The sequence below is a fragment of the Neodiprion fabricii genome, chromosome 6, assembly GCF_021155785.1.
Source record: "Neodiprion fabricii isolate iyNeoFabr1 chromosome 6, iyNeoFabr1.1, whole genome shotgun sequence".
In the NCBI taxonomy this organism is placed as follows: domain Eukaryota; kingdom Metazoa; phylum Arthropoda; class Insecta; order Hymenoptera; family Diprionidae; genus Neodiprion; species Neodiprion fabricii.
In genome coordinates this window covers 7,901,822-7,929,257 of record NC_060244.1, presented here as the reverse complement: position 1 = coordinate 7,929,257, position 27,436 = coordinate 7,901,822, and the positions used below count along the sequence as shown (strand labels likewise).

Sequence of the window (27,436 nt, the reverse complement as noted above, 5' to 3'; positions counted from 1 at the left end):
CAAATTGTTGACTAAACACTGAATTTCATTAATTTGAACCTGCAGATAAATTGTTCTCTTTGAAACATTATACCTATGTCATTGAAATGTCGCAGTAGATTCTGAACATTCCTCGAGTGGACGGAAAAATTGGAAAACTGGTTAAAATTAGCATATTTTTTCCGACAGTGTACACAGTAGACGAGTAAGAAGAAGAAAAAAAAAACAATTAATAAAATGAAAAGAACACTACGTAAACAATGATGTGCCTATATTTTCGTGCGCTTGAAAATGGAGAATACAAAAAATATCCCCAAATTCCACATCGAAATCGTATTTGTATGTATGAGTAAAATAATGACGAAAGCTTAAATAATTAAACCAGGAGACGAGTCCCTACCTTCGTCGTCGCTGGAATAACTGTTGTACCGGGAAACGTTGTTGGTGACGGATCGTCTGCCGTCAGTGCTTTTGCTCCGAGGATGAGTCCGATGTCCATCGTCCCGTCTCCTGGCTTGCCGAGCCTCGGCGAGGCTTGCTTCGTGGGCAGCGAGTTCGAGGAAAGCCTGCTGTTTGTAATAGCTCGACAGTTCATTCTGGGCAATTCCCTGTACACGACTTCCAGAGCTAGCGGGTTTCCTCGTTAACGGACTCTGCAGCATTCGCTGTTTCCATTCGAGTAGTCGCTTCATTGACTCTTCTCTCTGCGGATCAAGATCAATCGATCAGATTGATCCAAAAGACGCGGGCAATTCAAATTTCCCCAAACAGAAAATCGGCTGGTGAATTTTCACGAATCCAAACGGCGATTATTTCTCCCTTATACCTATGCACATGTATGAATGGTATGTTGGTAAAGCGCACCCGATTTCACCGCGACGCGATGCAATGTGCGGCCGTGTGAATTATGCGTCTGAACAATTAGTTCAGAGCGATCAAGCAGCCGATTCGAGGTATTGAAACGAGCGAAGGCTTTTCCGCAAACCCGAACTGTCAGCGAAAAAAAATCAACGAACACGCTAGCTCGTGAATTATTACCTAACAACACGTTGCCGCCGCCTGTCTGCCGGCGTATGACGTGCGCTTAAACGGCAAAGTGGAACAACCGTGACTAATTACATCGCAAACGCGTTACGGCGTCTCTTGTTCGTTTGGGATTATTTCAGTGCAGTTGGTACCTGTAATAGTTGCTGGAATGGGAAAATCGAATGGCGAAAATTTCCTACCAATATCGATAACAATTATAATTCACAACCGGCGCGTACAAGATGTATTATACATGTGTGTGGATATCAATAAACACATGTATAAACCAACCCGCTGCGTTGACTATTAACGGTGATTATTAGTGATTTATCGCCACAGCGGTAAACGATGATTACAAACACGACGTATAAAGAGAGAGTAATGATTTAACCGAAATACGAGCCAACCTGCATTCCCGCTTAAAATTGTAGCCATTAGATGCACACCGTGATTACATGCGAAAATAGAGCAATGTTTTGATATTTGTTTAACAAGCGACGTATCCCGATATTGCAGCGAAATTATTCCTACAATTTCGACTGAACAACTAGCTGCACTGCACAGTTATATGTATAATACCATTAAACTCCAATTGCTTGTACCCAACGATAATCAACGATTTCGCGAATAACGCTGAATACAGAATGCGTTGATGATTAGGGAAAAAGTGAATGGGTGGATAAAAAAAAATTGGCAAACTTTTTCGTTCAAACGTATCACAGGAAAGTTTTTTCTCCTCTACTCACCTGTTGGATCTTCCGCTCCCCATCGCGTGAATCCTGTCCCGACGATCGCTCCGCGTAATCGTCTTCGTCTCGGTCTACCTGATGCCGTGTGCGGGGCAGACGAGCCGATGCTGACCTGGCAAACTGCTGCTCGTTCCACCGCCTGGCCCTCCCACCGGTTGACGTGTCGTACTCGGTACGAGAATCGCGTTGTATTCGTCGAGGCACAGTGGCCCCTTCACCCGGAACACCGCCGAGCAAAAGTTCCCTGCCGGAGGGAACTGCCTGCTCGTAACTTCGCTCTCGGAGCGATCGTCTCACCAGTGACTCGCTTGCTATTCTGTAGACACAGGTATTCGCAACACATATAGGACTACAACCATAGCACAGACACGATTTTCGCGATGGATTTAATTATACAAGAAATTCGTTTACTTTAGACGCGTAGAATAATGCGTGCGGCGTGTTACAACAGAAAGCACGTCTCGAGTCAGTCTGACGAATACGCGTTACACTCGTCGGGTGAAACGGTTTCTCCCCTCCCTTATTTTTGGCTCTTTTTGTCTTTTGTCGTTGAACCGATTTGCAGAGTTATTAGACCAATTTATAAACTAATCAATAAAACGACAGAAAACGTGGAAAACTTGAAAAAAAATATTTAAACTCGATGCTTTACGAGTGAAAAGTTTTTAAATTCTCGAAAATTAGACAAATGATAACAATGTGTCTATTGGAGGAACGGTCTGTTTGGTTATTCCGTTGGCAAATGATGATCTAACCGTAAATTCAGGTAGGTAGAGAGACATTCGGCTACGACGGCATTCCGGAGGTGTGTGTGTGTGTGAATAAGTGCGGTGGAGCGCACCTGACGCATCGCGGAATTCAACTTCTAAGAACAATCAGCTGTACCTGACATGGCAGCAAGTGTGAGGTGAGTCACGACAGGTGAGGTGAGTTTCGTATGCACGCTTCAGTCTCAATCGGTTACTTGTCGCATCGGAGCGTGACAATTTAACGAACGAATCGAGTATGCATAGATATACGAGAAAAAAAGTATTTGTTCACACGTGAAAGAGGAGATTAGTGAACAAGCAATGAGGTTGAAGAAATGAATAATAATACACTCGATCGATGCGTAATAATTGATGTTTCAAAAGTTGGGGAACAGCCATTACGGCGAAAGTTCAAGACCAAAGTGAGCGCGCTCGATTTACAATCATACTACGAGAAGTGACTTGTACGTAAAACTGAATTTCAAAGTAAATTCAAACTAAAAAAAAGTGTACGCGAAAACTGTTCATTTACATGATCATTAATTTTCTTCAATAATATTGCCAAAATACTTTCATCCATATGAGTAACTCAGTGACACTTTACGCGAAAACATTTTGACCGTTTTCTTTTATTACACAAATTTCTGCACGGAAGGTATAGAAGATTCAAGTATTAATCTACCGGATTGATTCAATTCGGGAAATATTTCTATCTATGGAGTGACGAGTACGGTGAAACTGGTATTTAGAACGCGGTTGGAAATTATCGGCCGTTAATGATAATCCGGAATATAGGTAATAATGATTGAGAGGAGAACCGTTCGAACATTAGCGACGAATAATAGCACCAACGTACCTAATACCAAAAATATGAAATTACACGGTAATGGTTTATACCTATACGTGTAACACAAATCCGTCGATAACCAATCGGACGATTTATTGAAAATCTATAGACGTGTGTATTGGTACGCAGGTTAAAATATTTTCCCAACATCAACTCGGGAAATTCTGACACGAATCGAACGATCAGGATTTGAAAAAACAATTTGTTTTTTTCATCTTGTTTCTTGTGTTCGGGGCAAAATATTCAGATGATATTCGTCGACGTTGATAAAGCAGCGATATTTGCAGTAGGTGTAAAAAAACGGGTCTGTGTATGTAGCGAAAAATTTGGGTATAAGAATTGAGAACCATGAGTCAAAGGCCGATACCATTAGTCATCCACAAAGTCAAGGAAACCTGGACCTAACGAAACGAGTAATTTATCTGAAACGATTTCTTTCAGATAGACTGAGAGTGCGACTCATACTCGGTGTTGAAAATGATTACGAATGAAACTTACTCAGAGTGACGTTGAAGGGAATGAGACGAGATAAGGTGATGGTGGTGCTGCTGTTGCTGCTGCAAGGCGGAACTCTGATCCCTCTGAGATCGTCTGAGGGCCAAGCTGGAAGTTTCGCTTATGCTGCCTACGCTGGATTCGGCGTCCCGTTCTCTCGAGGAGGTGGGTTTGGATGGCGTAGCGGCGCGCGATAAGGACTGATTACGTTGCTGCTGGTGATGCTGAGGCGTCTGATGCAAGTAAACGGCGGACTGGCGCATCTGGGCGGCGTACCTTGAATATTCATTCGCGTTTCTTTGAGTCCTCCGTAATTTTTACTGAAACATCGACGATTTACTTATTATAGTCAACTCTCTCCCTGTCTTACCTTTCCTCGGAGTAAAAGTATCCGTCATTAGTCGGCGCGTCTGACGGGTTGACGACATCGAGACTCGATTTGGGTCGCTGAGGTCGGCGTTGCTGGCCCGTAACGATACCCGGTTGAACGTGAGGCTGTTGCTGAGGCCTCCGCGTCGCTTCGTATTCCAAGAAGTCAGCGCTGTGCGGCCGAGGCGGGGGTTGCGCCCTGGGCTGTCTCATTACAGGAGCTTAAAGTAAAATGAAAGCTAACGCTAATCTTACCCCTTTGTTAATTAGTAAAACAAAGGTACGGGGAATTGGACGATGATAAAGAGGCTGCGAAGGCGGCAGAATTAACTTTCTCGCTCCTTCTTCATTCGCCAACCTTATTCCGTCGTCGTTGAGAGGTAAATAGGCGCCGAGAGTTTTTGAACAATCAATCGCCGTGCGGGAAGAGTTTAACGGGAGAAAACAGGTACAACGTGACGCGCGCTGTTTGACGGGTAATTAGACGAAGAAACGTGTCAAGGATGGAGAAGACGGTGGAAAGAGGGTGCTTCGCGATTCGTGTATTATACTTAACTGCTGATCGCAAACCTCAGATTTGAAACTTTTCAACACTCCCTGCAGTTGCCGACAGTTACAACTTGCTGTACCTTATACCGTCTCCCTCCATCTTCTCTGCTAGAATAATACGGACGCGTATTTCGATAACGATCGCTAAGCGCGCAATCATTTGAAAACTTTAACGCGCCCAAAGACCAAATGGCTTGTACCTGACTTTGAGACTTCTTTCTCCAAACCTCCGCACTCCTATACCAAGATTATCGATAGCGAGTTGATTGTAAACGGGAATATCCTGTCTAATGATCAATTATTAGTTAAAACTTTTCGTACACTGGCTTTTGTTCCTTCGGCGTCAATTTCACTTACAGTTCTGCACGTAAATATGTGTTATAGCTGAGTGAATAGACACAGGTGAAATATTAAACAATGACGAGTACAAGTCATTGGGTATAATAACATTTTTCTCCCGCTTTTGAATAACTCCTAAAATTCAAACCTTGTCGATGAATGTTAATGACTATGAAAAACGTTTGCCTTCGATTCGCGTACCTCTCCCGGTGTTGCGTATGGTTCAAAATTGAAACAGATGAATTGTGTATAATGGTTCCGAGCAAATCGAATCAAGCAAGAGTTACAAACCCGTGACAAAGAGAGAAAAAAAAAACCGCCTAAACTCACCGGCTTGCGTAGGAAGAACGGCATACATCTGCGGATGCTGGGGTGGACTTTGTTGGGCGTAAACGGGAATCGGTATGGGTGCCGGGGCGGGTCCCTTGGTGTATCCAACGGGACCCGCTGGTCTCTGATAAAGCTGTGGAGCGCCGTAGACGTCCTCGTAGTCGCCGTTCCCCCTGGATGACCTTGGCTTGGCGCTCCTACCGTAGGTGTCGGGTGTACGTCTCTCGGTAGGCTGGGACTGAGCGGAGGCATAGCCGTAGTTGAGTCCCGACTTGTCGGTCCTGAGGGTCTGGGGTGGCTGGGACATCCGCGTAACGTAAACGACGCTGCCCCTCTCGTACTCGGACCCGGGACTCTTGGTGGCGGCGCGTACGTCGGGAGAGACGGGGGACTTACGGCAATCGGGATGCAGGGCGTCGAGGTCCGGCGAGGGTGTCGAGTACTCGTTAGATCCCTCCGTCAGTCGGCGCGGCTTTGGGGGTGCGTTGGCGTAAAGTGGCTGGCCAAAGTTCCGCGGCATCGGTTGAACCGTCTGCACGTTGCTGGGCCCTGGCTGCGGGCCTTGCTGCTGGTGCTGCTGCTGCTTGTGCTGGTGCGAGGGCCCCGGTAGCGGGGTATAGGCCCCTGGCTGCTGTTGTTGTTGTTGCTGAGAAGTCCCGGGCTGCGAGTACTGCGGGGACTGCTGCATCCACCCGTTTATCACCGGCTGAACGGGTTGCGTTTGGACCTCGTGGACGTTGTTCAAGGTCGCGAAGGACGCGGTGTTCACGCTGTTTGGACTCGAGTTGTTGTTCGAGGCGTGGCTCGGGTCATCCCGCGACTGGAAACCGTGGAAACCGCTGTCACTGTCGTCCGCGCTCTGGTTCAGGATAGAGGATATCGAGGAGACGCTCGGACGCGCGCTTCGCTCGCCATCTGCTGGACCCGCCAATTCCAAGGCTATCGCCATATCGCCTCCGCCCCTGGAAACGGAATGACAAAGGCTCGAGTTATGCATCGCAACGGAGATGATTGGAATGTTTGCGTGAATGGGACCTGACATGGTGACACTAATTGTATAATAGAAAAAAATTCTCTGACCTCTGCCCACCTCTCCCTGACCAAATTGTACAAGTTTTCCTAGCCTGAAACTCGAACCAATTATAGTGCTGATTTATCAATACGCAAAAACACGTTTATCATCTGTTTAGTGATCACAGAACCCAGCTTATGATAAAAAAAATTCAATCTTAGAACTGTGCATTTTCATAAGCGACGCTTAATTTTCCCTAACTAGTGGCCACCATGGGCAAATATCAAGCCGGTTCCCAAGGTCCCTGAGCAGACTCTTTGAGTGGGAATCCCGCTGGTACGCAGGCAGCAAGGCAACTTGGTGAGCCGGGATCACGGATGTTTGTGTTTCATCTGTTCAGAAGTAAAAGGAAGACTGAGAGGAGGCCGGAGTTCCGCCTCTGCAGAGGCTACTCTTTGAAAATCATACATCACGCAGACCATTGAGAAGCGAGCGGCTGAGGAACGCTTTCAGGATCCTCTTTCAAACCCTGATTCACGGGGCGATAATTAAATCCATATATACACACTGCGTGCTGCGAGTTTGTCTACTACCACATTCCATTTTATACGTTTATAAGTACAGCATGTTTTGAGCTTACGGGTTTGGGTCCTGGAGCAAGGTTGCCAGTGTCAGCGCGTTCACCCATTGGTTCATGCTCTCCCTCGAGTCTGCGGCGAAGAGGTATGTCCTCATATTCGCGTGCTCCGCCTTGAAGGCGAACTTCTTGTTCGCTTTGTCCTCCGGCCTGCACGCCGTCACCCGGTACGACGGCAGAAGTATCGAGCCAAGTAATTTCTCTTCCTCGGGACCTGCAACAAAAGCGACACGACAAATTGCTCAGTTCAGAGTTCTTTTCACATCAAACAGCTATAGCTCGTTGTACCTACAATACCTATCCAAACTTACTCTCTTTGAAATTATCATTTCATTCGTGATGTCGCCAAAACGGTATGACCTTTGGTCAGAAACTTGGTAATTTTTTATCAACAAGTAATAACAATTTTTTGATGCCCACCGTAACTGCGGTCAAATTTTTGCGCCATGATCGAGAATGGGCGATATTGGATAGCCCGGAGCGATCTAACTTTTCTCTCAAACGTACATATATACATAAATTGTACATGTTCATATATATATATACACACATGCACATAAATGGGGATTAATTTCCCCAGCAGCGAGGTAACCGAGATGTACGTAGGTACACGTGTACACGTTATATACGTGTGTAATAAGCCGCTTGTAGTTACCCGCGTTCCATTCTATCCGTGGAGCGAATAGAATTCCAACAATTTCGCTATATACCAACATTTGTCGGATCTAACGGTGTATCAGGCCGCGTTTTGCAATGTAGAATCCCTACCACAGTACGTTTAATTATTTTTAAGCCTCTTAAGGTGACCGAGCGGCTCACCTCCATTTCATAATCATTTTGGAAATTGAATTGCACTCTACATCCAAGGTCATTTTTGCGATTGATCTTTCATCAGGGCTGTTTCAAAAATCAGTCAAATCGTCCGAATTTCACGCCACAACTTCTCCAAAGCTTCGGTAAAATCTGACAAAACAAAAACTGAAGAAAGAAAGTTGGTAAACCATTTTCCAAAAACCATTCTCCAACCCTTTGACGAGTTGTATAAAATTATTGTTTCAAGCGCACGTCTCTGCGACAGATCTCTCCGCGCTACAAACTACTAGTGAATGAAAACCCGCAACGATTACACGAACGACAGATCGCGGACCAAACAAGCCAAGATTTGAGCTTCCGTGCACACGTTCACCGCGCAGCGAGAAGCTTTGATCTTGAATTCCCGCGATTTCCCGGCAGCGTCTTTCTCCATCGTCGCTAAGGAGTCTGAAGTCCCGGAGGTTGTAAAGGCTCACACGTACAGACAGAATTCCAGCAAAGGAAAGCGTAGGCTTGTGGAAAAATGAAACTCCAGAGACCCGAGGTGGTATTATTAATGCAAGGCCCGGCGGGCAGACCTCTTCGACGTCATCCTGCCAGGCTACGTTTCCGTTTTCCCCAGGTACGAACCAAGCAACAACCTACCTGCACCGACCCGACGGCTTGCCAATCGACCCCCGAGTCCTGGGCAAGTTTGTCCCCGCTAATGAAGCCAGCAGCGTTTGATGGTAACGTCCTAAAAACCCGAGGCTTTCATTTCATCGGCATTAGTCAAGTCCTGAAAGCTCAAGGCTTGAAGCTGACCGTAAACTGTCGTTATTTTTTCTCTCTTGGAAAGGAATGTTGACTTTCCAAGCATCCGAGATCCTGCGGGAGTTATTCGTCCAAAAGTCGACGCTGAACATAACTCTCAATTCCAGTCACCTCGGTGGAATATATTTTCATTTCTCCGACTCTACCGGGACGACGATTCCCGCAAGGATTGGTACAACCACCCTGCATCCAAAGGCTGGTCACAGTGCACAGGTTTGCTAAACGTGGAATCGCGAAACTCCGAATAAAATTATATGGAACGTTGATTAGTGGGTTTTGGGTAACTTTACCCCTCCCGCTTAATCGGGGAAGGAAGTGGGACCGGGACATCGCAGATTTCCCCGGTAGCTAGTTAGCGGAGAAGTTAAACGAATGGTGAAGGTGGCACGTGCGCGTCTAATACGTTTACCGGATCGCGCGGTGAGATTACAAAATTCAATGGCAGGAGCAGCAGGACTCTCTCCTCTCTCACGGAAGCAGAAGCTTATCAGAGAGCATCAGATATCGGGGCTAAATTCACGCCGGTTATTACGCGAGCCCCGGAGCAGCGGTGCTATTTCGCCCGATACTCGATCCTTGATTAACTTTATTGTTAAGCGAGTAGAGGCGAGTGGAGGACCAGCGACTATACACGTAGAGCCATGACATCGCAGGTAGGCGGAACAATAACCCGCGACTGCAGCTTCGACTCGGAAAAACAGCGAAGAAGAGTATGAGAGAATCGTCGAGGAACGAAGAGAACGGCTCGTTCCGCGTACCGGTGCAGGCGATATGAAGGAGTTCGTGTAATTGGTCCCTAGTTTCAGTCTCCTCGGTCGTTTCCGGCATCTGGTGGGGGCAATTAAATGCATTGTTCAATGCGAAATCAGGGGGATGAGGGTGAAACAACAGTGAAAATTAGTCAGCGATGGATAATCGCTGCAGTGTTTTCAAAGATGAGGGTAATTTTGAGGTTCCAACCTTCTTCTCTTGCTATGAGAATATAAGAAAATAGTCCGAGATAATTTTCCCCCTTTTTAATTTGCCGACAGTGAAACGCACTGTTAAAGAAATTGAACTAAACATAATATCCTAACAGGTGCACTTTATATTTGTGTTATTCGTTAAATTTCTATTGCTGAATATGAAACACATTTTTGTAATATCAAGATTAAATTTGCAATTTTCATTTTCTTTTTCACTTGGTAACACATAAAAAATAAAATGGTTAAGCCAACTTAAAAATCGTAGTGAACCTGCTGGGAGACTTTTTTTATAACCGTGTGAGGTCGCTTTCGTTAAAAGTTACAAATTTCGTTGTCGTGTCAACCTTCCTGCGACTGTAGACTGTGTAAAGAAATTATCCCAAATAAATAAATTGTATCATCCTTCGCTGAAATTAGATTATAATGTTTTCAGACGAGCTGTTTGTCGAAACTACACTTGGTCCGATAGCAGGTTCACCTCGAGTCACGCACGTGCCGCACGCATGATTACACGTTTAATTTTCAACCTAACTCCTCTTGTACAGGGTAACTGGCTGTTGGTTTAATAATCAGCCCTGCGAGGTGGTAAGTGCGCGATCACCCAGCGCCGAGAAAGTAGAAGGGACTCACAGGGGTGAACGGGGGTGGAGAATATCTAATGAGTAACGACAAGGCGAAAGAGTAGCGCGAGGTCTGAGATAACGACACTTTGCGTCGAGACACGTTCGAGTCCTTATTTAGGCGGGTGTGATAGAAGCTACAGACGGCTGAAGAATCGGATGAAGAAGTTCAGGCTCTTGTATCTTGACAACGAAATATTCATTTCGATTCGAGCATCGTTGACAAATTTCTTTTACCACAGAATTAATTCACGTAAGAATAAGCAATGTTACAGAGAATAACGTAACCTGTTTTTCGCCTCCCCCCGATATCTCGAAAACGATCAAGCCGATTTGCTTAAAATTTGAAGACGGTATACTTGGATAGTTTAACCCCTAGAGAAACGCCTACCCTGAAAACGTCCTCGTCGACGGTCGAATGGTGTCGCAGATCCCGAGGGACGAGTTAACCGCTAATGCAGCGAGCTGAGCAACCTGCTAATTGGATCGACTTCGCCGTCGTCGTCGTCGCCTCGAGCTTTCTGCATTGTGGTAATACGCCTCTTTGTACAAAATATGCCCCCTTCGCCTCGGTATTTACAACTCGACCCTGCGCTGTTGCCTGATACTTATATAACCGAAAGCAACGATCCTCGAGTAAACCGAACAAACTGTTAAGCTAACTTACACTCGACCCACCCGGGACTCCCGGCTTATTGTTAACCCTACTTATTGTCCGCGCACATCGTGTTACGGCTATCCCAACCTGTTAGCTTTACTATTCAAACGTAATCTGACCGATGGTCCGAACTTCCGTTATTCTAGTCAACGTATTTCCGGGCCGAAAATGAGCTGAACATTCTTTTTATAAGAAGCTTGAGCATTCATTTTCTTTGATGATTTAATCAATGCGACAAAAATTTCTCCCTGGATCTTATCAGTTTTATACCGTTTAACACCAGGTTTCTATAATATGGTGTTAAAATCAAAGCTTGGTACACTGATGAAGAAAAAAAATTTATCCGATTTACAGATATAATTGGTAATTCCATTATAGATGTATAGAAATATATATTTTCTACAAAATTTTCCACTTTTAACAAAAAATTCTTAGATCAGCAATCGTGCACCATTTTTGTCTTGTAATTATGAAATTATGAATTATTCAGCTTGTCATTTATCGAGAAAATTATCTTTGATCCACAGAAAATAGAATGTCAAAGAAACATTGCGTATAAAAAAGAATTCATAAATTTAATGAAAGGTAATAAAACTATAATATTAACAGTTGAAAAGTGAATATTCTACAAGTCTACCGTGAAATTGACTGAATATTTCATCGCAAGTTCTAACGAAATAATTCAACTAGATCAACTGAAATTGTTCCAATTTAACTTAATCATCATTCTCCATTCCCCGTCCAAGTCAATTTTATTTTAAAACGGGCTGTTCAACTGAATCAAATAAATTCTTTTCTCCTAGACAATAACGTACGTTACACATCGTAATTAAGTCTATAACGCAATGGTTGAAAATGACACGGACTCCGTAATCCTGCCATATGTTGCCCTGTTTTTCAGGGTTAACAATAACCGAATGTCGATAAATCGATTCCGAAACTCACCCTTGTAGTAGAAGAGGCAGTACTCGGAGAGAACAAACCAGCGCTTCTTCCAGAGCATGAGACCCTCGGAGCCCTGTTTGTGCAGCCAGCCCTGAAGGGCTACCGGGGCCGAAAGGGGCCTCTTTGCAGCGGGTGAGCGCAGCCCTTGAGGCCCACTCCGTCGGCGAATTCCGGAGCCCGCGATTCCTGGTCCATCGCCACCGCCGCCGCTTTTACGGCGCATCTGGACCAGCGCTGGCGAAGCGGCGCCTTGGACAACCTGAAACAATAAATATAAAAGCTCTTCAAGGGTCGGACAAAATGATACATCAATGTCAATGATATAGAAAATGGTAAAATGACCTCCGGATTTTTTTGCGAACAGTCAAGGAGACGTTGCGTTTTTTCACTTAATATTTTACCGAAACAATTGTGTTCTGTCTTTGTCTGATGCAATGTGAATGATTGCCAGGAACGTGCTTCTTTTGAAACATCAGTGTAGGATCTTTTTAAATTCGAATTTGACCGCTCAAGTCACTATATAATTATCGAAACATTTCGAACAATTGTTCGTTTGGAATTTTCGATGCGATTTTCGTTTTTACAATAAATTAAAGCAAAGCTTAACGTTTTTCCTGAAACCGAACATCGTTGACTCCGGTCGACATCCTTCGTGAGCTTTTGTTTGAACATTATTACTTTACGTTTGTAAACTTTGTTCGTTTCCAGACCCTCCGTGGAACGGATCTTCGAAGATAATCCAAACTGATTTAAGACCAAGAACAAAACAATTTTCAAATCGGAATATAATCAGGTTGAATACCTCGACTCTGTGTACAATCCGATTTAGTCAATTGTGAAAACAGACCCCTCGCCGTGGTTGTATTTGTGTTTTGCAGGTGTAACGACGAGCGGAAACGGCAGCGAGGCGCTTTGAAGTCTCCCTTTCGAATTGCAACGCGAGTAGTTGGTTGCACTCGTGTACGAGTTTAGCTGTCTGGGCAAGCTGAGAAAATTTGCATACACAGAGGACCCCAGGCGGGTTGTCGGGGAGAGGAATTTGCATAGAGTACCGCACGTTTGTCCCGATGGTGATGACCCGGATTCTTACGCCTTCGACTGGTATCCACTAATTTTCTGATCGTCGTACAAAGGTCGCCATGGCTGCGGGTAACTCAATCAGGAGTGAAGAATATCGCGAGGGCGGTTTCAGGTTTCAAAAGCTCTTGAAATTCGACTTTAAATTTATTCCCGAACACGCGTGTTATTGTTATGCGGACGATAGGAAAGGATTCCGATTGGCGAAAACGACGCGGCATCTCTTGAAATTCAAAGTCAAATGGTTACCACCGAACGATCAGTTTCGACGCATTTTTCAACCTACGGTAAAATATAACGGTGCGAATAATATTCGTGCCGTACGAAAAATGCAAGTTGTGAAAAATTTCGCATTTTTACTATTTCAGTAACAAGTTAAATTGGTCAGCTTCGAGGTAATTGGGTCAGTTAGCTCTTTCACGAGGCAGATATTACGTTACACTGTACTAGGGTACCTAAATTTTCATCTCCAGCCCCAAGGCAACAAGGTACATCAACGAAGGTAAGAGAGTTCGTACCATAAAATTCTCTCTCATCAAGCATCGCATCACCGTCGGTTTTACACAGGTACACGACTATCTAAACTCTAACTTTCCCTAATTTCATGTATAACCTGAGCGCGGTGGTGAAATTTTTGCGTTCAGCTAAATTTCACCTACTATTACACACACGTACTGCGTGATGAAATTTTCCTGCAAAGAAGAGATTGAACGAGGGGGAAATGCGGGAGAAGAAAAGGAATGTATGATCTCATCAGGGACATGAATGCGTAACAGAGACGCGATAGAGAAACTGTCCGACCATCAGGGTCGTCTTCTCCTGTCGTGTAACGACAACGCGCAGCTTATGCTTTTACGCCCGGTCGCCGTGAACAGATCCCGAGGGATGGCTCAGAACCTTTTTTCGGATTTAAGGATTTACCTTGTATCATCCCGTACACCCGTCCTCTTCGCTTCTTTCCTTCTCTCCTTCCACTGCAGGAACCTTGCTGACATCGTCAAAGCCTCGTCTCCTGGTCTCTTGGTTTCAAACAGATCGAGACGTGTAAGAAAAAAAAAAAATCCTGTTGCGAATCCCGTATCTTCGATCTCTCCTCGTTCCGGCATTTCATCGTTCGGACCGTACATGTCCGAGAAAAAAAATTTGTAAAGGGGTGGGTAATTTATCCCCGCGAGAGACTTAGGTTCGGCATCGATTCACCAATCGGCCCCGAAAAGCCAATCAGTTTTTTTCGACACGGTAGAACAACCCCGAGTTATAAGGGCACCGCGTCCAACGGATTGTTGAAGCGAAAAAGCGAGCGAAGCGAGCGGTAAGACGGCGGAATAAGGAACGGGGAAATGGGGAAGAGATCGAATTTATCGACACAGGCTCGCCGCCTAGACAGCGAAGATAAGTCGAGTCCCCGGCATGGCATTCTCATAACAACGGCCTACCTCAGCCCTCAACCCTCGAATAAGTGGAATAAACGCAAGGCTTGGCAACTCAATTCCGATGATCAACCGGCGAATCTGGCCGTTCTCCGTGTCGTTCGTACGAAAGTTGGAAAGAAAGAATGAGCGGCGTCGGTGGCGCGTGTTTGCGGTAATAAGCCATTTGCGATCCGTCATGCATTGCTTCCGGCTCAACGCCCCCGCGTTCGGAATCGCCGAAGGCTGAGAAGATCCTTTTTCCTATTCCGATCGGACGTTTATTCGCGTTTGCCCCGCGTGCAAGGGCAAAGAGAAACTTTCCGTATAAATGCGTGCGACGACTACGGGGCACGATTTCGCACTCAAATTTCATCCCTCTCCTACTTTTCTCACCCTTTCCACAATTCCAGCCCCTCTCGGCGGTTGTAAAACCGTGGAAAAAGAATGACCTGAAAACGAACGAAATATTTCCGCCAGTTTTATACGGCACCCTCGGCGAAGCGCCGGATCACGAGGATTACGACGTGTACGAAGCGTTTCGAATCATTCTTTCAGGCCGGGCTTCCGGTTCGCGAGTTTCCGGGCTCTCGGCCGCTCGCGATTAAGCGTGAAAAAAGTTGTACGATTTTTATTTATTCGCACTCTCGACGTATTTTTTCCAAATACGAAACGCGAGGAAATCAATCGCGTTTCGAGAACTCGTCGACGCTTTGCGATGCTTTAACGTTGTTGTTTTTCATTTTCTCTTTTTTCTCGCCTTTTCATATCGCGCATGGTCTAGTAGACGAGGAAGATATTAAGAAACAGGCTGCGGATATAACGCGGGCAATAGCTGTATACTCGCGAAGCTTCCGCACGTGTACTATTTATATGGAAATGTAAAACTATAACTTCGCTCCGATAACATTTTCAGGCTCTATGGGATCGCCGATACATCCCACCTGTACCATATGAGGAAAATTCATAAGTTTCTCCGCGGATTCGCCTGCCTTGAAGCTGACGTTCTGTATGGGCTTAATACGAGGCATACTTTCCGTATATAACGTCCGATCTGCGGCAAGTATCCGCACGGAAACTTTCAAGCTCCCAACGCAGAGTCCGCAGCTTTAATCGCAATGCTTTGATCATTATAATTGTTAAACCTGATCCACGTTATTGTGGTAAGTGGAAGCGATGGGTCGGGATTAAATTTGCCGGAATGGAGAGAGAGAATTTCACCCCGCATTAACCTCACCTTTTGATGTATTATAAGGCATTCTGCATAAAAAATGAACGGTGAATTGTTTCGAGGCTTGTAATTCAACAACCGATACGCTGAGTGACAAATTAACGAAGTCCTTCGATTATTTGCGGCCGTTTGTTTCCGGTTAAATGACTCTGTCGTGAAAATATATACGAATCCGGCCGCTTCGTCGTTATATTACGAGGAAACTTCCCAAGAAACTTCCCCTTGGTTACTGCCGCGAAGCTTTAGTTCTAGGCTCTTCGGCAATTCTTCGGAAAAGATGTGCATTAATTTCATTATTCAATACTTCATCAATGTCTTCTATCATGTCATGGACATGATTTTACATGTCCTTTCATCCTTGTGAAATAATTAAGAAATGACGAATTCCACAGAGAATATAAATAATCATAACCTTTGCAAAAATAAACTTATTACCCTTTCGCACTTTCAGGCACGTGTGTACATTTAGCCATACGACTCCATAAACCTTGATTAAATAACCACAACGACCTGATTAAAACTTGTTTTGTATTCCGACGAGCAGGGCAAACGAGCAGAGAATATTTCGTTATTTTTATTTCAAGTTCACCGCGGTTTCAGTTTAGCCAGAAAAGTTACGGTTCTACATTAACACGTACGTGAATCCTGTACTCGAACACACATTGTTACGGGGTATAAATTATACATAATTGACCAGAGCTCTCGGCAAACTCTGAGCGTGTAAAAGCCACAGGTTCGAAACTGTAGGTATCAATATCCAAGCCTTGATTAGCCTGTAGAAGGAGAAGGAGGTCTTCGACGTAAGCCGAGTCACGTCATTCAACGGTTTTCGTGTGAAATCCATCGGCGACGCCCAGCCGTCGTAAACCTCGTCGTATCTCGAACCCTCCCTAACAACACAGGCGTCATCTTTTATTTATGTTTATCTACTGCGCAAAGGTGAAAATATCTCCACTTTATCGCGTGTGAACCCAGCGAGGATATCGGCGCAACGTGACATCGGTATACCGATCACTCTTCTTCACCTCGTTTCGTTTCGTTCATCGTACATACCTATAACATAAGTGGAAAATAATCGAGCCAGATATTTTCCCAAACACGTACATAAAATATGGTATCACGTATCAACGAAAGAGAAAAAAAAGGTGCGCACCCCAGATTCGGTACAAGCTGTTTGAACTCCCAGCAGTCTCCTTGATATCTTTCGAGTTTTCATGAGTCCTTAAATATTGCCCTTTCTGCAAGACATCGAGAACAAACTCTGAGAGCGTGTAACCGATCATGAGGTAAAAAAATATATAAATAAATAAATAAAAAAACACGACACTCGCGACGAAAGTGTGTCGATGAGGGGGGACAGAATTCACTATTGTTCGTTGGCCTCACTTGTGTTCCATTGAAGTTCGAACGGCACCTATTCCATTTCAAGTTAATCGATCCCGCTCTCCGTCTACCCGAGGACGTTTCGAGCAATGGCTGCACAACATCTCCCGAAGGATCCTATCGAGCAATTTCTTTTGATTACCGTGGTTTACAGTTTATCGCCACTCAGATAAGATCTCGCGATTTTTCCCCCGAGTTTGTTGCCCCGGTTACGCGAACAGTCCCCTTGAACATCCGTTTCTGAATGAAAGCAACCCCTGAGCCACTGCAAGTATCAAACTCGTTGCCCCCGTGAACGGATAGCCCAGTTTTTACCAGTAACTTTTAATAATTCTTGCGTGCAAAAAAAACAAAAAAGAAAAACACGGCTCGATTGCTTGAAAACAGTTATATCCGTATTTTATTTTGTATCGTAAGGCACGGATATAACTCAATGCTCGGAGGAAGGGCAGAAAGACGGGAGTAAACGGTTTTGAAGATGAAAATATGAATAAAAAATTGTAAACTATTCCTCAATTGGGTTTACACAGGCATCGCTGAGGCGGATAATGAAATTCCTGCGGGATTCACGTTCCCTGTTCATATCCCTCGACTTTCTTACCGACGCGGCATGCTGCACGACGACCTTTTTCCCTCACCCCGGGTCTGAATGAACAGACGGCGTCACATCGATGACCCTCTTCAGGCTCCATCTTTATCTATTTTCCGCACTTCCGCCTTCCTTTCTCGAGGCGTCACGACAAAGCGCGGTGACGTCACCACGTTGATGCAGGCTAAAGTCAAGGTCTCCCCTTTTGTCTCGTTAAAGCTCGCATTGTGCAACAAGAATCGCTCAAAGTAGAATAGAATGAAAATGAAGTCAAGCGAAAAATGTGTTGCTGCTGAGAGTCGTGGAGTTTGTTGAAACGTACACGTGACGATGTATTGTAAAAAATTAATTGTTCAAACTGGCCGGTGCGGACTTTGGAAGAAAAATGTTTTCGAGTCAATGCGGAAATTTAGCACCATGAACGTAACGTTGGATGGACACTTGATATACAGTGTTAAATTGACACCAAACCGTCGTCTATAGGAGTCCATAGTGTGCGAGAACCAGAGCGATGTCTTCAAAAACGGAAGCTCAAGGATTTTGATACTTATTTTCATCGCCGCGTTCCGGATGAGAAGTACGCCATTCCACGAGGTATACGAGATTTGAATCCACGGAAGTAAGAATACAACCGAGCTTCTCTCCATTCTCATTTGTTTCGCGATATTTCAAGTCCCACGCCACCTACACGCCCCCATTATTCAAGGAAAGTATAGTAGGCCATATGTTCCTCGAATATCGTTCGCCGATTTGTAGAAAAAACATTCCCTTGTCTCCAGCCGTGAGGGTGGAGAGGGATGAAGAAACGCCTCGTATAATTCTCACCCCGAATCTTCGCAGATCGTACGATCGACTTTCTTCCACAGTATTACAATAATTCCCTGAACGAAACAGCTCGTCGATTCGTCCCTCGCGACTCAACCGCCGCTAATAACGACGACAACTTGTCTACACATACATATTCGTCCCCTTTCGCCGAGTTACCTCTCAGCTTTCACCTCCTGATTCGGAGTTCCTGACGCGTAGGTCGCCCTGGAAGTCTGCCCGAAGAGCAGTTGCCTAACCTCTTTGAGGTTAGCGACCCTCTGTTTGCGCCAACAACTCTCTTGTCGGGTCGGGTGTACAGGTTTGGATGAAGGGAGGGATACGAGGCCTAGGTTTGCAAGAAATTAGTCAGCTAACGATACCTGAGGCGAATCTGATATATCCCGAAACTTCCCGCAATCCAAGGTAACTCGAGAGTGCGGTATTAGCTGTACGAGAGAGACTCGGAAAACGCGGTTTTCGCTTCCTAACTGCAGTCGCTTATTCTTCCGTTGGACTCCGTCCTCGGGGATGCATTTTTCACAGGCTGCATGCAGTAATCCCTTAGTTTACTCTCACCGTCGATTATTACTGTCTAACAATTTACCGGAGTGTGTGTGAGGCGTATCTGTTTCCCTGAATGTATACTCGGTAAGTCGAGCTCAAGACGCAGAGCACTCTTGTTCGGTGAAGCCCGTTAGTGCAATATTCCCGGACCGTATTTATACCGCCGAGCTTGGATGAAAATGAAGCTCCTTTTCCCGACCCCAAAACTGCGCGTGTATCTTTTCCCCCGGTGGTTTCGAGTTTGCCGGAGCTGAATGCACCGGCCAAAGACGAACGTTCGAGTATTAGAACACTGTAATACCGAATCCGAGAAGACCAATAATAACTATTAATACGTGAGGATATATACATCCTCGGTTAGATATTGCTTGCAGTCCATTGATGCACGGCGAAGACGTGAGATTACTTCTTCCAATCCCTGGAAATTCTCATCCTTTTCAATTCAGAACCCCGTCCCGTACATGATAGCAGTTCCGCGGAAAACATTACGAAGGGTGAATCGATGGCGTGAATGATATCGTTTTTTAAGCATTACGTTACACAACTCGTGCACGGTGCCACTAAAGACAGTCGAAGAAATTATATGAATTTTACTTGAGTTTACCTGACCGGATTATAATTCATTCGTTACTAGAACACAAACTGACGCTGCCAAATCCAAATTGATGATTGTTTAAAAATACGTTTATGACCTATTTAATAGTAATGGAACCGAGCGCATGGATAAAGATTCTTCCTAGAATTCCGCACGTTTTTACGGGGGGAAGCTTTATTCTTTCCTTTCCATACCGTCATAAAATTCCCCAACTTTTTCCCGACTTCCCTGATCATTTTTCGAATTCCCTGCTTCTTCCCTGGCTTCCAGGTTTCTCATAACCGGTGTCGCGCAGACGTTCCAGCTTCTCGCGACTTCTTTGAGCTTCGGCACTAGATCTAATTGACTTCGAGATCCTCGCCGATCTCGAGAAAGAACAAGCCCCTTTACCAGCTGCATTTTGTCCCTTGTTCTCCGCCGAGTATAATTAATCAACTTCCCTTTCGTCGTCGCGACGCCCTTATGCTACAACTGTCACAACCTGGATGAAAGAGCGAGAATATAATGCGAGAAAGCTCCGTACTAATCTCATTGCCATAATATCCCAGTCGTCGTATAAATAGGCGAAGATAGGATGGAGAAAAGGGGGAATAATAATGACAGCATTAATATCTACTCAGGGGTTGAAAGATACTCTCCGGGGTGAAGTTAATAAGAAATATCGATGTGTGAGTGTAGGAATGGGAAACTCTGATATAGATTTATGTTGATTTCACGTCGTTGCATTCGGATGTTGAAAAATTACAACTGCGAGATATTATCTCTGGTCAAGTCGTGTCGGGTGTAGCCATTCATATTGATAAAAGGTGAAACGCGATGAATTCAAGAATACAATTTACATATTCCGTCGTTTCGCAATAACTATCGCGTATTTGATGATAAAAACGATGTTAATTCGATAAAGACTTTTTTTTTCACTACAACAAGATCTGCGGAGTGGCAAGGGAAGCAGAAATTTGATCTGTAATGTGATATACATATACATATATAAGGTAGATTCCAGCGATATTATTTTTCCACTTTACTTATTGAGTCTTTGGCTCCGAAAACGATGCGGCGTATCAATAAATTTCCCATTATTTCTCTCCGCGTTGCCATAGATTCGTAAACATGTATACCTGTGATTCATACATACACACACATATATATATATATATATATTTATAGGCGCCTAAGGTCGCCGAGGACTTATTGTGCCACAAAATTGGCAATTTACAATGCACGAGAAATTTTACGGTAAGTAATCATTTCTCTCCATTATTTCCCTGACTCTGTCTTTCTCTCTACGATCTCGCTGGCTCATTCACCCTTTTCCTTTTCATTTCACCTCCGGATATAGGCGAGCGGGTATAATATACGCAATTCGAGTAAAACTTGTTACCCGTATAACGTAACCTAACCCAAGGATGATATACCTATAGGTATATAACGAAGGGATATTTAGCCGAGCCTGTATGATTTATCGAAGAACATTACCCTACGGTCTCGGTTGGAGAGTTATTTTCGTTGATGACAAATCGATTTTCGATTAAGAATGGTGATTAAATCTAAATAAATCTCTTCTCTCTTTCACTACGAGCCAGGTGGACTATCTGTAATAAACCGACTTTCTACGTGCCGACGAAAAATCCCCGTTCTTCCCTATCCTCGAGTCTATTCTTTTCACTCCGGTTCTTCGTCCAAGAGAAACACAGCGGAAATTTTCAACTAGGAAATCAAGGCTCAAGCTCGAAACTTTTTCCGCGAAAGAGAAAGAAGCGCACGATACTGAAAGTTGAAGTAATTCCAGGTAGCGAACCTCGACAAGTAATTTAATATTAATGTTCCTCCAGGTTCTTAAGAGTTTTCTGAGTCGGGAAGAGAGAGAAAGAGACGAGAGAGGGAAAGATCTTACCGAAAGTTTTTTTACCAATGATACTTTTCTCCCTTTTCACTCGTCGTTCGTAGCGTCGCGTTTTTCGCTTTACTTATTCGTTTCCATTCCTTACCTCGTATGCTTTTCTTTTTCTTCTTATTCATCAATCCGAATAAACGCGATGTCACAGAAAATAATGCGAATTTGTATTATATTATATAATAAATTGAACCGCCTTCCACTTTCCTCTTCATCTATTCGGAAATAACAAGAATGAGAGGTAATGTTTTACCCCTAACCGTGCGATTGTCATTCATTCATGGCAATGACTGTAAGAAACGAGACGTCGTTCCAAAAGGAAGATAAAAAGACACTACAATACACGCTCCGAGTGTTTTGAAAACTCAATCGTTAACTCATAACACGATTGCACGAGTCGACGGATGTTTTCGTTGGGACTTTCTAGCGGATTTCCTAAAACGTTTCTCGAAGAACCTAAAATGGGTTACCACTCTCGTAAAGTTCCGGAGCCTGGGACGACGACGAGGGCTTCTTTTTCTTCTTTTTCTTCTCCTACTTCTCTTACGCTACGTTTACATTGAAAGAAAGGTGCAGATGGTAAGGGAGAAGAGAGACTCGAAGGGAAACCCTACCGGCATCGCCTTGTATAAACACATTAGCCGCACGCAACACACATCGAAGAGAGAGGCGACAAGGACGAGAACGGATCAGGAGAAGCCGCGGGACTCGCGAACGAAATGGCAAGACCAATTTTTTGCGCACCTCATCTTCGGGCGGTCGTCGCCATCCCACCGCTGCCACCAACGCCCCCGGATATCTTAAAGTATCTTTTATGCCTCCTTTTCGGCTGTTTCCATTTTTCACGCCCCCTCTACCGCACCCTTGAGTCAACGAGGCGCCGCGTTATAGCTGAGATATTTTCCAAATCGTGCCGCACAAACACCAAGACGGAAGGGTGTCCGGGAATATCTGTCGAAACTTCACGAAGCCTTTCGGTGAGGAATTTGAAAGTTCCTTCAAGATGGAACGAAATCGAGCCGCGGGATCAACCGGGCAGCAAAAAGAAGCCAAGTACACGCCAACCGGGACTCTGGTATCGATTACTCGGGTGAGGGATGAGGGAAAAGACCGAGAATAAAAGGGAAGATCTTTCAGCTCGAGGCCGGTGAAAATCCTGCATTCAGCCGGCAGTTTGCACCCGGTATACATATTCGCACTCCTCGGGAGTTTATACGTTCCCGTATAATCCACATGTTATTCGCGGATGTACGTAGGTACAAACAAAGCGGGATTACCGAAGTAAGCTCTCCTGCAGTCGCCACATACGCCCGGTGAAATTTCCGCAGCTTGTTGATCAGGGCAAAATCCCCGCTGAACGCCTGCAAGCCGTTATTTCCTGGCAAACAAAATCAGCATCTGAATCAACGCCTCGTTTTCGACCATTCTTCTCTTTCTTGTTTGCATAGCATTTTTCCACGAACTATGCTCGACCCTTTAAAGGTTTTTAAAGGTTATTCTATGCAAAATCGTGGTCCACGATTCAGAATTTTTTTTATTCCGATTCTTCTGTAACTCACTTTGAATTGTTCCCACAAACGAAATTCTCCCCCAAATATTACAAAGTCAAAATACCGATTGATGGCTACTCATATACTTTAAGAATATTCTTTGCATAGAGCAATTTTCCATATCAAATGGACTGTCGTTATATCCTGTTTGAATTTTGTTGAAATACACGTGCACACGTCAATTCGTATTCATCCGGTTTTATGAATAACATCGTCGAACGGCAAAACTTCGAGCTCAACAGCGCCGAACATTTTACAGTACGGTACAAACATCGATGAAAGTGTAACGAAATTTGTTTTCCTTCCGTTTTTTTTTTTCCGTAGAAATATTACGATAAACTGAATTGGCTTGGACTGATGTAGCTGGACGGCAAAACGTCTGGCTACAAGTAACATCCACGGTTTTAAAAGTTGAAGGGTAAGCTAGTTATTTACGCGCGGTGCTCTGCTCTGGCAAGCCGTTTGAAAAGTTTCGGTGGTAATCCAGGTGGATTCGGTGAATATCCCAAGTCGTGTATGTATAAGGTAGGTATACGCGAGGGGGATGAAACGTGAGGAGAGAGCGACACGATCGCCGTGACCCCGTGGGTCGTTTTCAGTTTTCCGGTACCGAGACCCTTTCGCGTTTTACGAATCTCGCTATCCCTCGTCCTGATATCCAAAGTTTTCGAGAGCCGAAAAGATGCTTTTACTTTTTTACTACCGCAACGACGGTCGGCTCGGCCGCGTCATCTGAATAATGAAACTTTTGATGATCGAGGATAAACCGTCAGACACCGTCGTCAAGGTCTTATTTCTGACGATGGAGCTGGAAAGGGCTCGATCCACGGTCCCACGGTTTCGCCTCGAGAACATCGCCGATAAGATGTTGGAGTCCTTTGATCATGTCCTTCTGGGAAACTCTATTCCTGATCCGTCTCCCAGACCGGGGGATAAGAAGAATAAATCAGATAAAACGGACGCGAAATATTCAAAGGTTAGACTTTGAGCACGGGGACTGGAACCGGACAGGTCACAGGATAAAAGAGCCTTGCCGAGATCCTGGCTCAATTTTCACGGATCAAATTCGTGTAGGGCAATCGCAAAACAGTACTCGAAGGTTTTTGGAAAACAAAAGTTCTCAATAACAGTCGAACGTGCACTTCGAGCGAGACGCTGTAAATCGGAATAACGAACATCGACGACCCACGAACTAGATGAATAGCACGAAACGGGATGACGGTGTATTAAAACCGAGTCACGGCGTCTCAAAATGAGCTAGAAAAAAAAAACAAGTAGAATGGGGGTTAAAAATACGGAGCAGAACGATTGGGTGAGCTAAAATCAACGTGTTGAGTCAGGCGCGACACAACGTGGCTAACCGAGCGGAACGAATATCCGGTTGTCCTCGCGCAGAGTCCCTGCAGCAAAAGCATAGCATAGCATAGCATAGCACATACTGGCTACCATCATCGTCCTCGTCGTGGAATAGAGGCAATTTAGAGCTCACCTGTAAGTCACGAAGTTAGCTGCTGCAGTCGGGAGGTCGAGAAGCGTCTGCTAGAGCGGAGCTACAGGTACCCTACTACGCAGCAGGCGAGTCTGGATCGAGGATGGATATACAGTGGATTTGGTTAGCGAGCAATTTGCAGTATTTACGGGAATGCAGCGGCAGGATAAGGAGGAAGAGGAGGGTTTCTCCTCATTGCCGTTGCAAGTGGTAACCTAATTCCGTAGGAGAAAATCGAGCCGCCATTCATCGACTGACTTTTCGATCAGGTGTCGCTGGGACTTTACCCCTCCCGGTATAATAATAAACCAAGACCGAGCTGTGTGCCGATCGGATGAATTTCCATGATCGGTACACAGGGTCCCGACTGCTTCTTACAACGTAAATATTGGATCGCGTGTTCGGGAAACAAACCCCTTCTTCTCTAATCGCCGGCAACTCTCTCTCTCTAATGTAGGTGTACCTCCAGCCCCGCACCTAGTATAATAAATATTTAGACACAGTTCACTAAGCCCGGTTTCCATCTCAGCTCCGAATATCGTTAGAAGCTCTAAGACGTCAGACGCTCGCTACCGATATTATTTCGTGGATGTCCAAACGTGCGGGATGGTCTCCGGGGTTTGAACGGATATAGAAGTTACACGATCGAGAGACGAGATCTAGTTCGAATGTATTATTGTAGAAATCCAAGCGCAGCGTGCGGGACTCGGTAGGGTAATTTGGATGCGGCATAGAACGCGCGGTTTCAGGTTCTTGCGTTCTGGTGCTTCCGGGTGTTATTGAGTCAGAGATAAGAAACGATCGAGGCGTGCCTTCATCGTGGAAGATAAAGTTTATTCTTTTTTTCAGCCTCGGAGCGAAAGCTTTCCGAGCTTTCCGTGCTATCCAAAAACACGGGGATCCTACCGACCGCAGAGTCCTCTTTTCACTTTAGAGAAACCCAGCGCGATTTCTTCCCTCGCGGCGTTTACCCAAAAACAAATTTCTCTCCACCGTTTCTCTTTCACTGAGTCAAACACACACACACACACACACGCGCGCGCATCGACGTGGGTAAATACTGGGCGGTTTAGAGGAGGCGTCGGGTATGAGAGACGGAGGGCTGCCACCCTGATGAAGTTATTGGTTACGCAGAGCTCCAGAGGGTGCAATCTCATCGTTGAAACGGAGAAAAATGGGCACGTGGTTACTCTTCGCCACGTGTTACTTCCGCTCGATGGGCTCGACATAAGAGTTTCCTTGGCTCTGCTCCGAACTACTCGCCCCGAAAACCGCGGTAGGTATCCACGTATACCTACAAAAGGTCCACGTGTATGTATGCCTGGAGCTTAACCCAAACAATATATAATATCTGGGCACAGATTGGACTAAAAAAGAGAAACTTCCGACCCTCGCCCTTTCATCTTTCAATTTTCTTCCCCTTTCTCCGCGAGTTGGTTTTTTCCTGTCCCTTGGACCGTTTGTGTCGAAGCCGGTAAACATCTTTGGGTGTATAACCTGGAGTGCAGCGCCGCTTGAGTAGCGATGAATGAATCCTTCAAGAACTCCGAAGCGAATTTGCCGCGTGATTTTTTATTAATGGTATAAAAGTGAATATTTACCATTTACAGAAAGGATCGTCGGCCAGCTGCGGCGAGTTCAAAGGTTCGAAACTAGAGCGATCCTTTTTTAACCGAAGGGCAAATTCCGGATATATGTGTGTACCTTTAATTTCGCCGTTGGTTATCCGGGGGCGGTTATACAGCGAGGGGGTTGAAAAATTGACGAAGATTCATCGTTTCGTTACCCACAAAACGCAAACTAGACAAGTAAATTTAACCAACTAACGGCCTTTCAAAGCTCTGCCCTGGGCGGTTATTATATCCGCTTTGTTATCTCGGATTGCAGGATCCCTTCATCCTCGAAATGAATAAATTTTTGGCAACTTCAATAAGATCAAAGAGCCGCAGGTGCTCGCCGCGCGTACTTTATGACATAAATAAAAATAAAAAATGAAAAACTCAACTCTCGCGAGATCGTATTTCGACATAAAACCCGCACAAAAGATTTGACAATAACCATGGTACAGTAGGTATCGCGTGATAGCTTTTATTTTTAAACACAGGATGCCGGTCAGCGCCACGTCGACAATTTTGGGGAAATGTTGAGTGTTGAAAAATTCGTGACAAAAATTTCCGCACAGGAAACACCGGCCGCGGATTTACGTTCCGTTACAATAATTCAAACTTCTCTCGATACCGCGCGGATATTTGCGGCAAGCATAGATCGTACAACCTACATAACGAATATTACGACCGGATGCTCGCTTGCGTGTAAGGTAAACGCGTACAAAAAAAAAAAAAAAAGAGTGAAAAATATCCCCGATAGAACATTGTCGAGGCTGCGCGATCCCTGCAGTTTCGGTACGTATAAAAATTTATTTCCACATTCAGTACGGTATACATATTTTTCTCCGCAACGAAAGTGTGTCCCTTTCCTTTTCCTGGCCTCGTTCCGTACCCAAGGATCAAAAAAACCTCGTGTACTCAGCCTCTGAATATACATCGGTTTACAAGTCAGAATTTTCCTCGGCTTTGCCAAAATTGGCCAATAACAGCTGCGATTGAACCCGTTTTTTCTTTTCTTTTTTCTTTTCTTCTTTTTTGCTTTCTTCTATACCGGAACTCTCATCCGATTGAAAATATCTTCACCGTGGTAGAAATCACTCCAAGTTTCATTGTATCGCGAAGTATTATTATAATTATCTATATCCGAATTGCTTTGTCCCCCGTTAATTAGGCCTTGAGTAACCTGCACCGCAGTAATAAGGCAGGTACTTGAAAGAAAGAGAGAAGTAGAGAAGTGAGAGTGAGTTTTGGCAAATTTGATTTTAACGAAGGACTTGAGTCAACTTTTTTCATTCGCCACAGTGCTCGCTAATTCGCGATCTCCTCCATATTCCGAGTGAATTTAT

General features: G+C 44.8%; 1 protein-coding gene and 1 long non-coding RNA gene across 6 annotated transcripts in view; one reads left to right on the top strand and one right to left on the bottom strand.

The window, feature by feature from the left end:
• Positions 1 to 27,436, bottom strand: part of LOC124185318 — a 142,247-nt gene that overhangs the window by 78,737 nt on the left and 36,074 nt on the right. For all 4 annotated transcript variants that reach the window (XR_006871366.1, XM_046575960.1, XM_046575961.1 and 1 more), the window contains exons 4-10: positions 11,896 to 12,154; positions 7,085 to 7,295; positions 5,433 to 6,394; positions 4,216 to 4,435; positions 3,849 to 4,142; positions 1,752 to 2,070; positions 380 to 683 (exon numbers count right to left, since the gene is read on the bottom strand). Coding sequence is in view for 3 of the 4 variants with exons in the window: in XM_046575960.1 (XP_046431916.1) it covers positions 380 to 683; positions 1,752 to 2,070; positions 3,849 to 4,142; positions 4,216 to 4,435; positions 5,433 to 6,394; positions 7,085 to 7,295; positions 11,896 to 12,154 (2,569 nt within the window). In the remaining variant the exon portion in view is untranslated. The remainder of the gene's footprint in view (positions 1 to 379; positions 684 to 1,751; positions 2,071 to 3,848; positions 4,143 to 4,215; positions 4,436 to 5,432; positions 6,395 to 7,084; positions 7,296 to 11,895; positions 12,155 to 27,436) is intronic.
• LOC124185340 lies at positions 1,983 to 7,171 on the top strand. 2 transcript variants are annotated; one of them, XR_006871371.1, is made up of 3 exons: positions 1,983 to 2,661; positions 3,792 to 4,010; positions 6,709 to 7,171. It is a non-coding gene; the product is annotated as an uncharacterized LOC124185340 (long non-coding RNA). The 2 variants fall into 2 exon arrangements; XR_006871372.1 differs by lacking the exon at positions 1,983 to 2,661 and adding an exon at positions 3,167 to 3,298.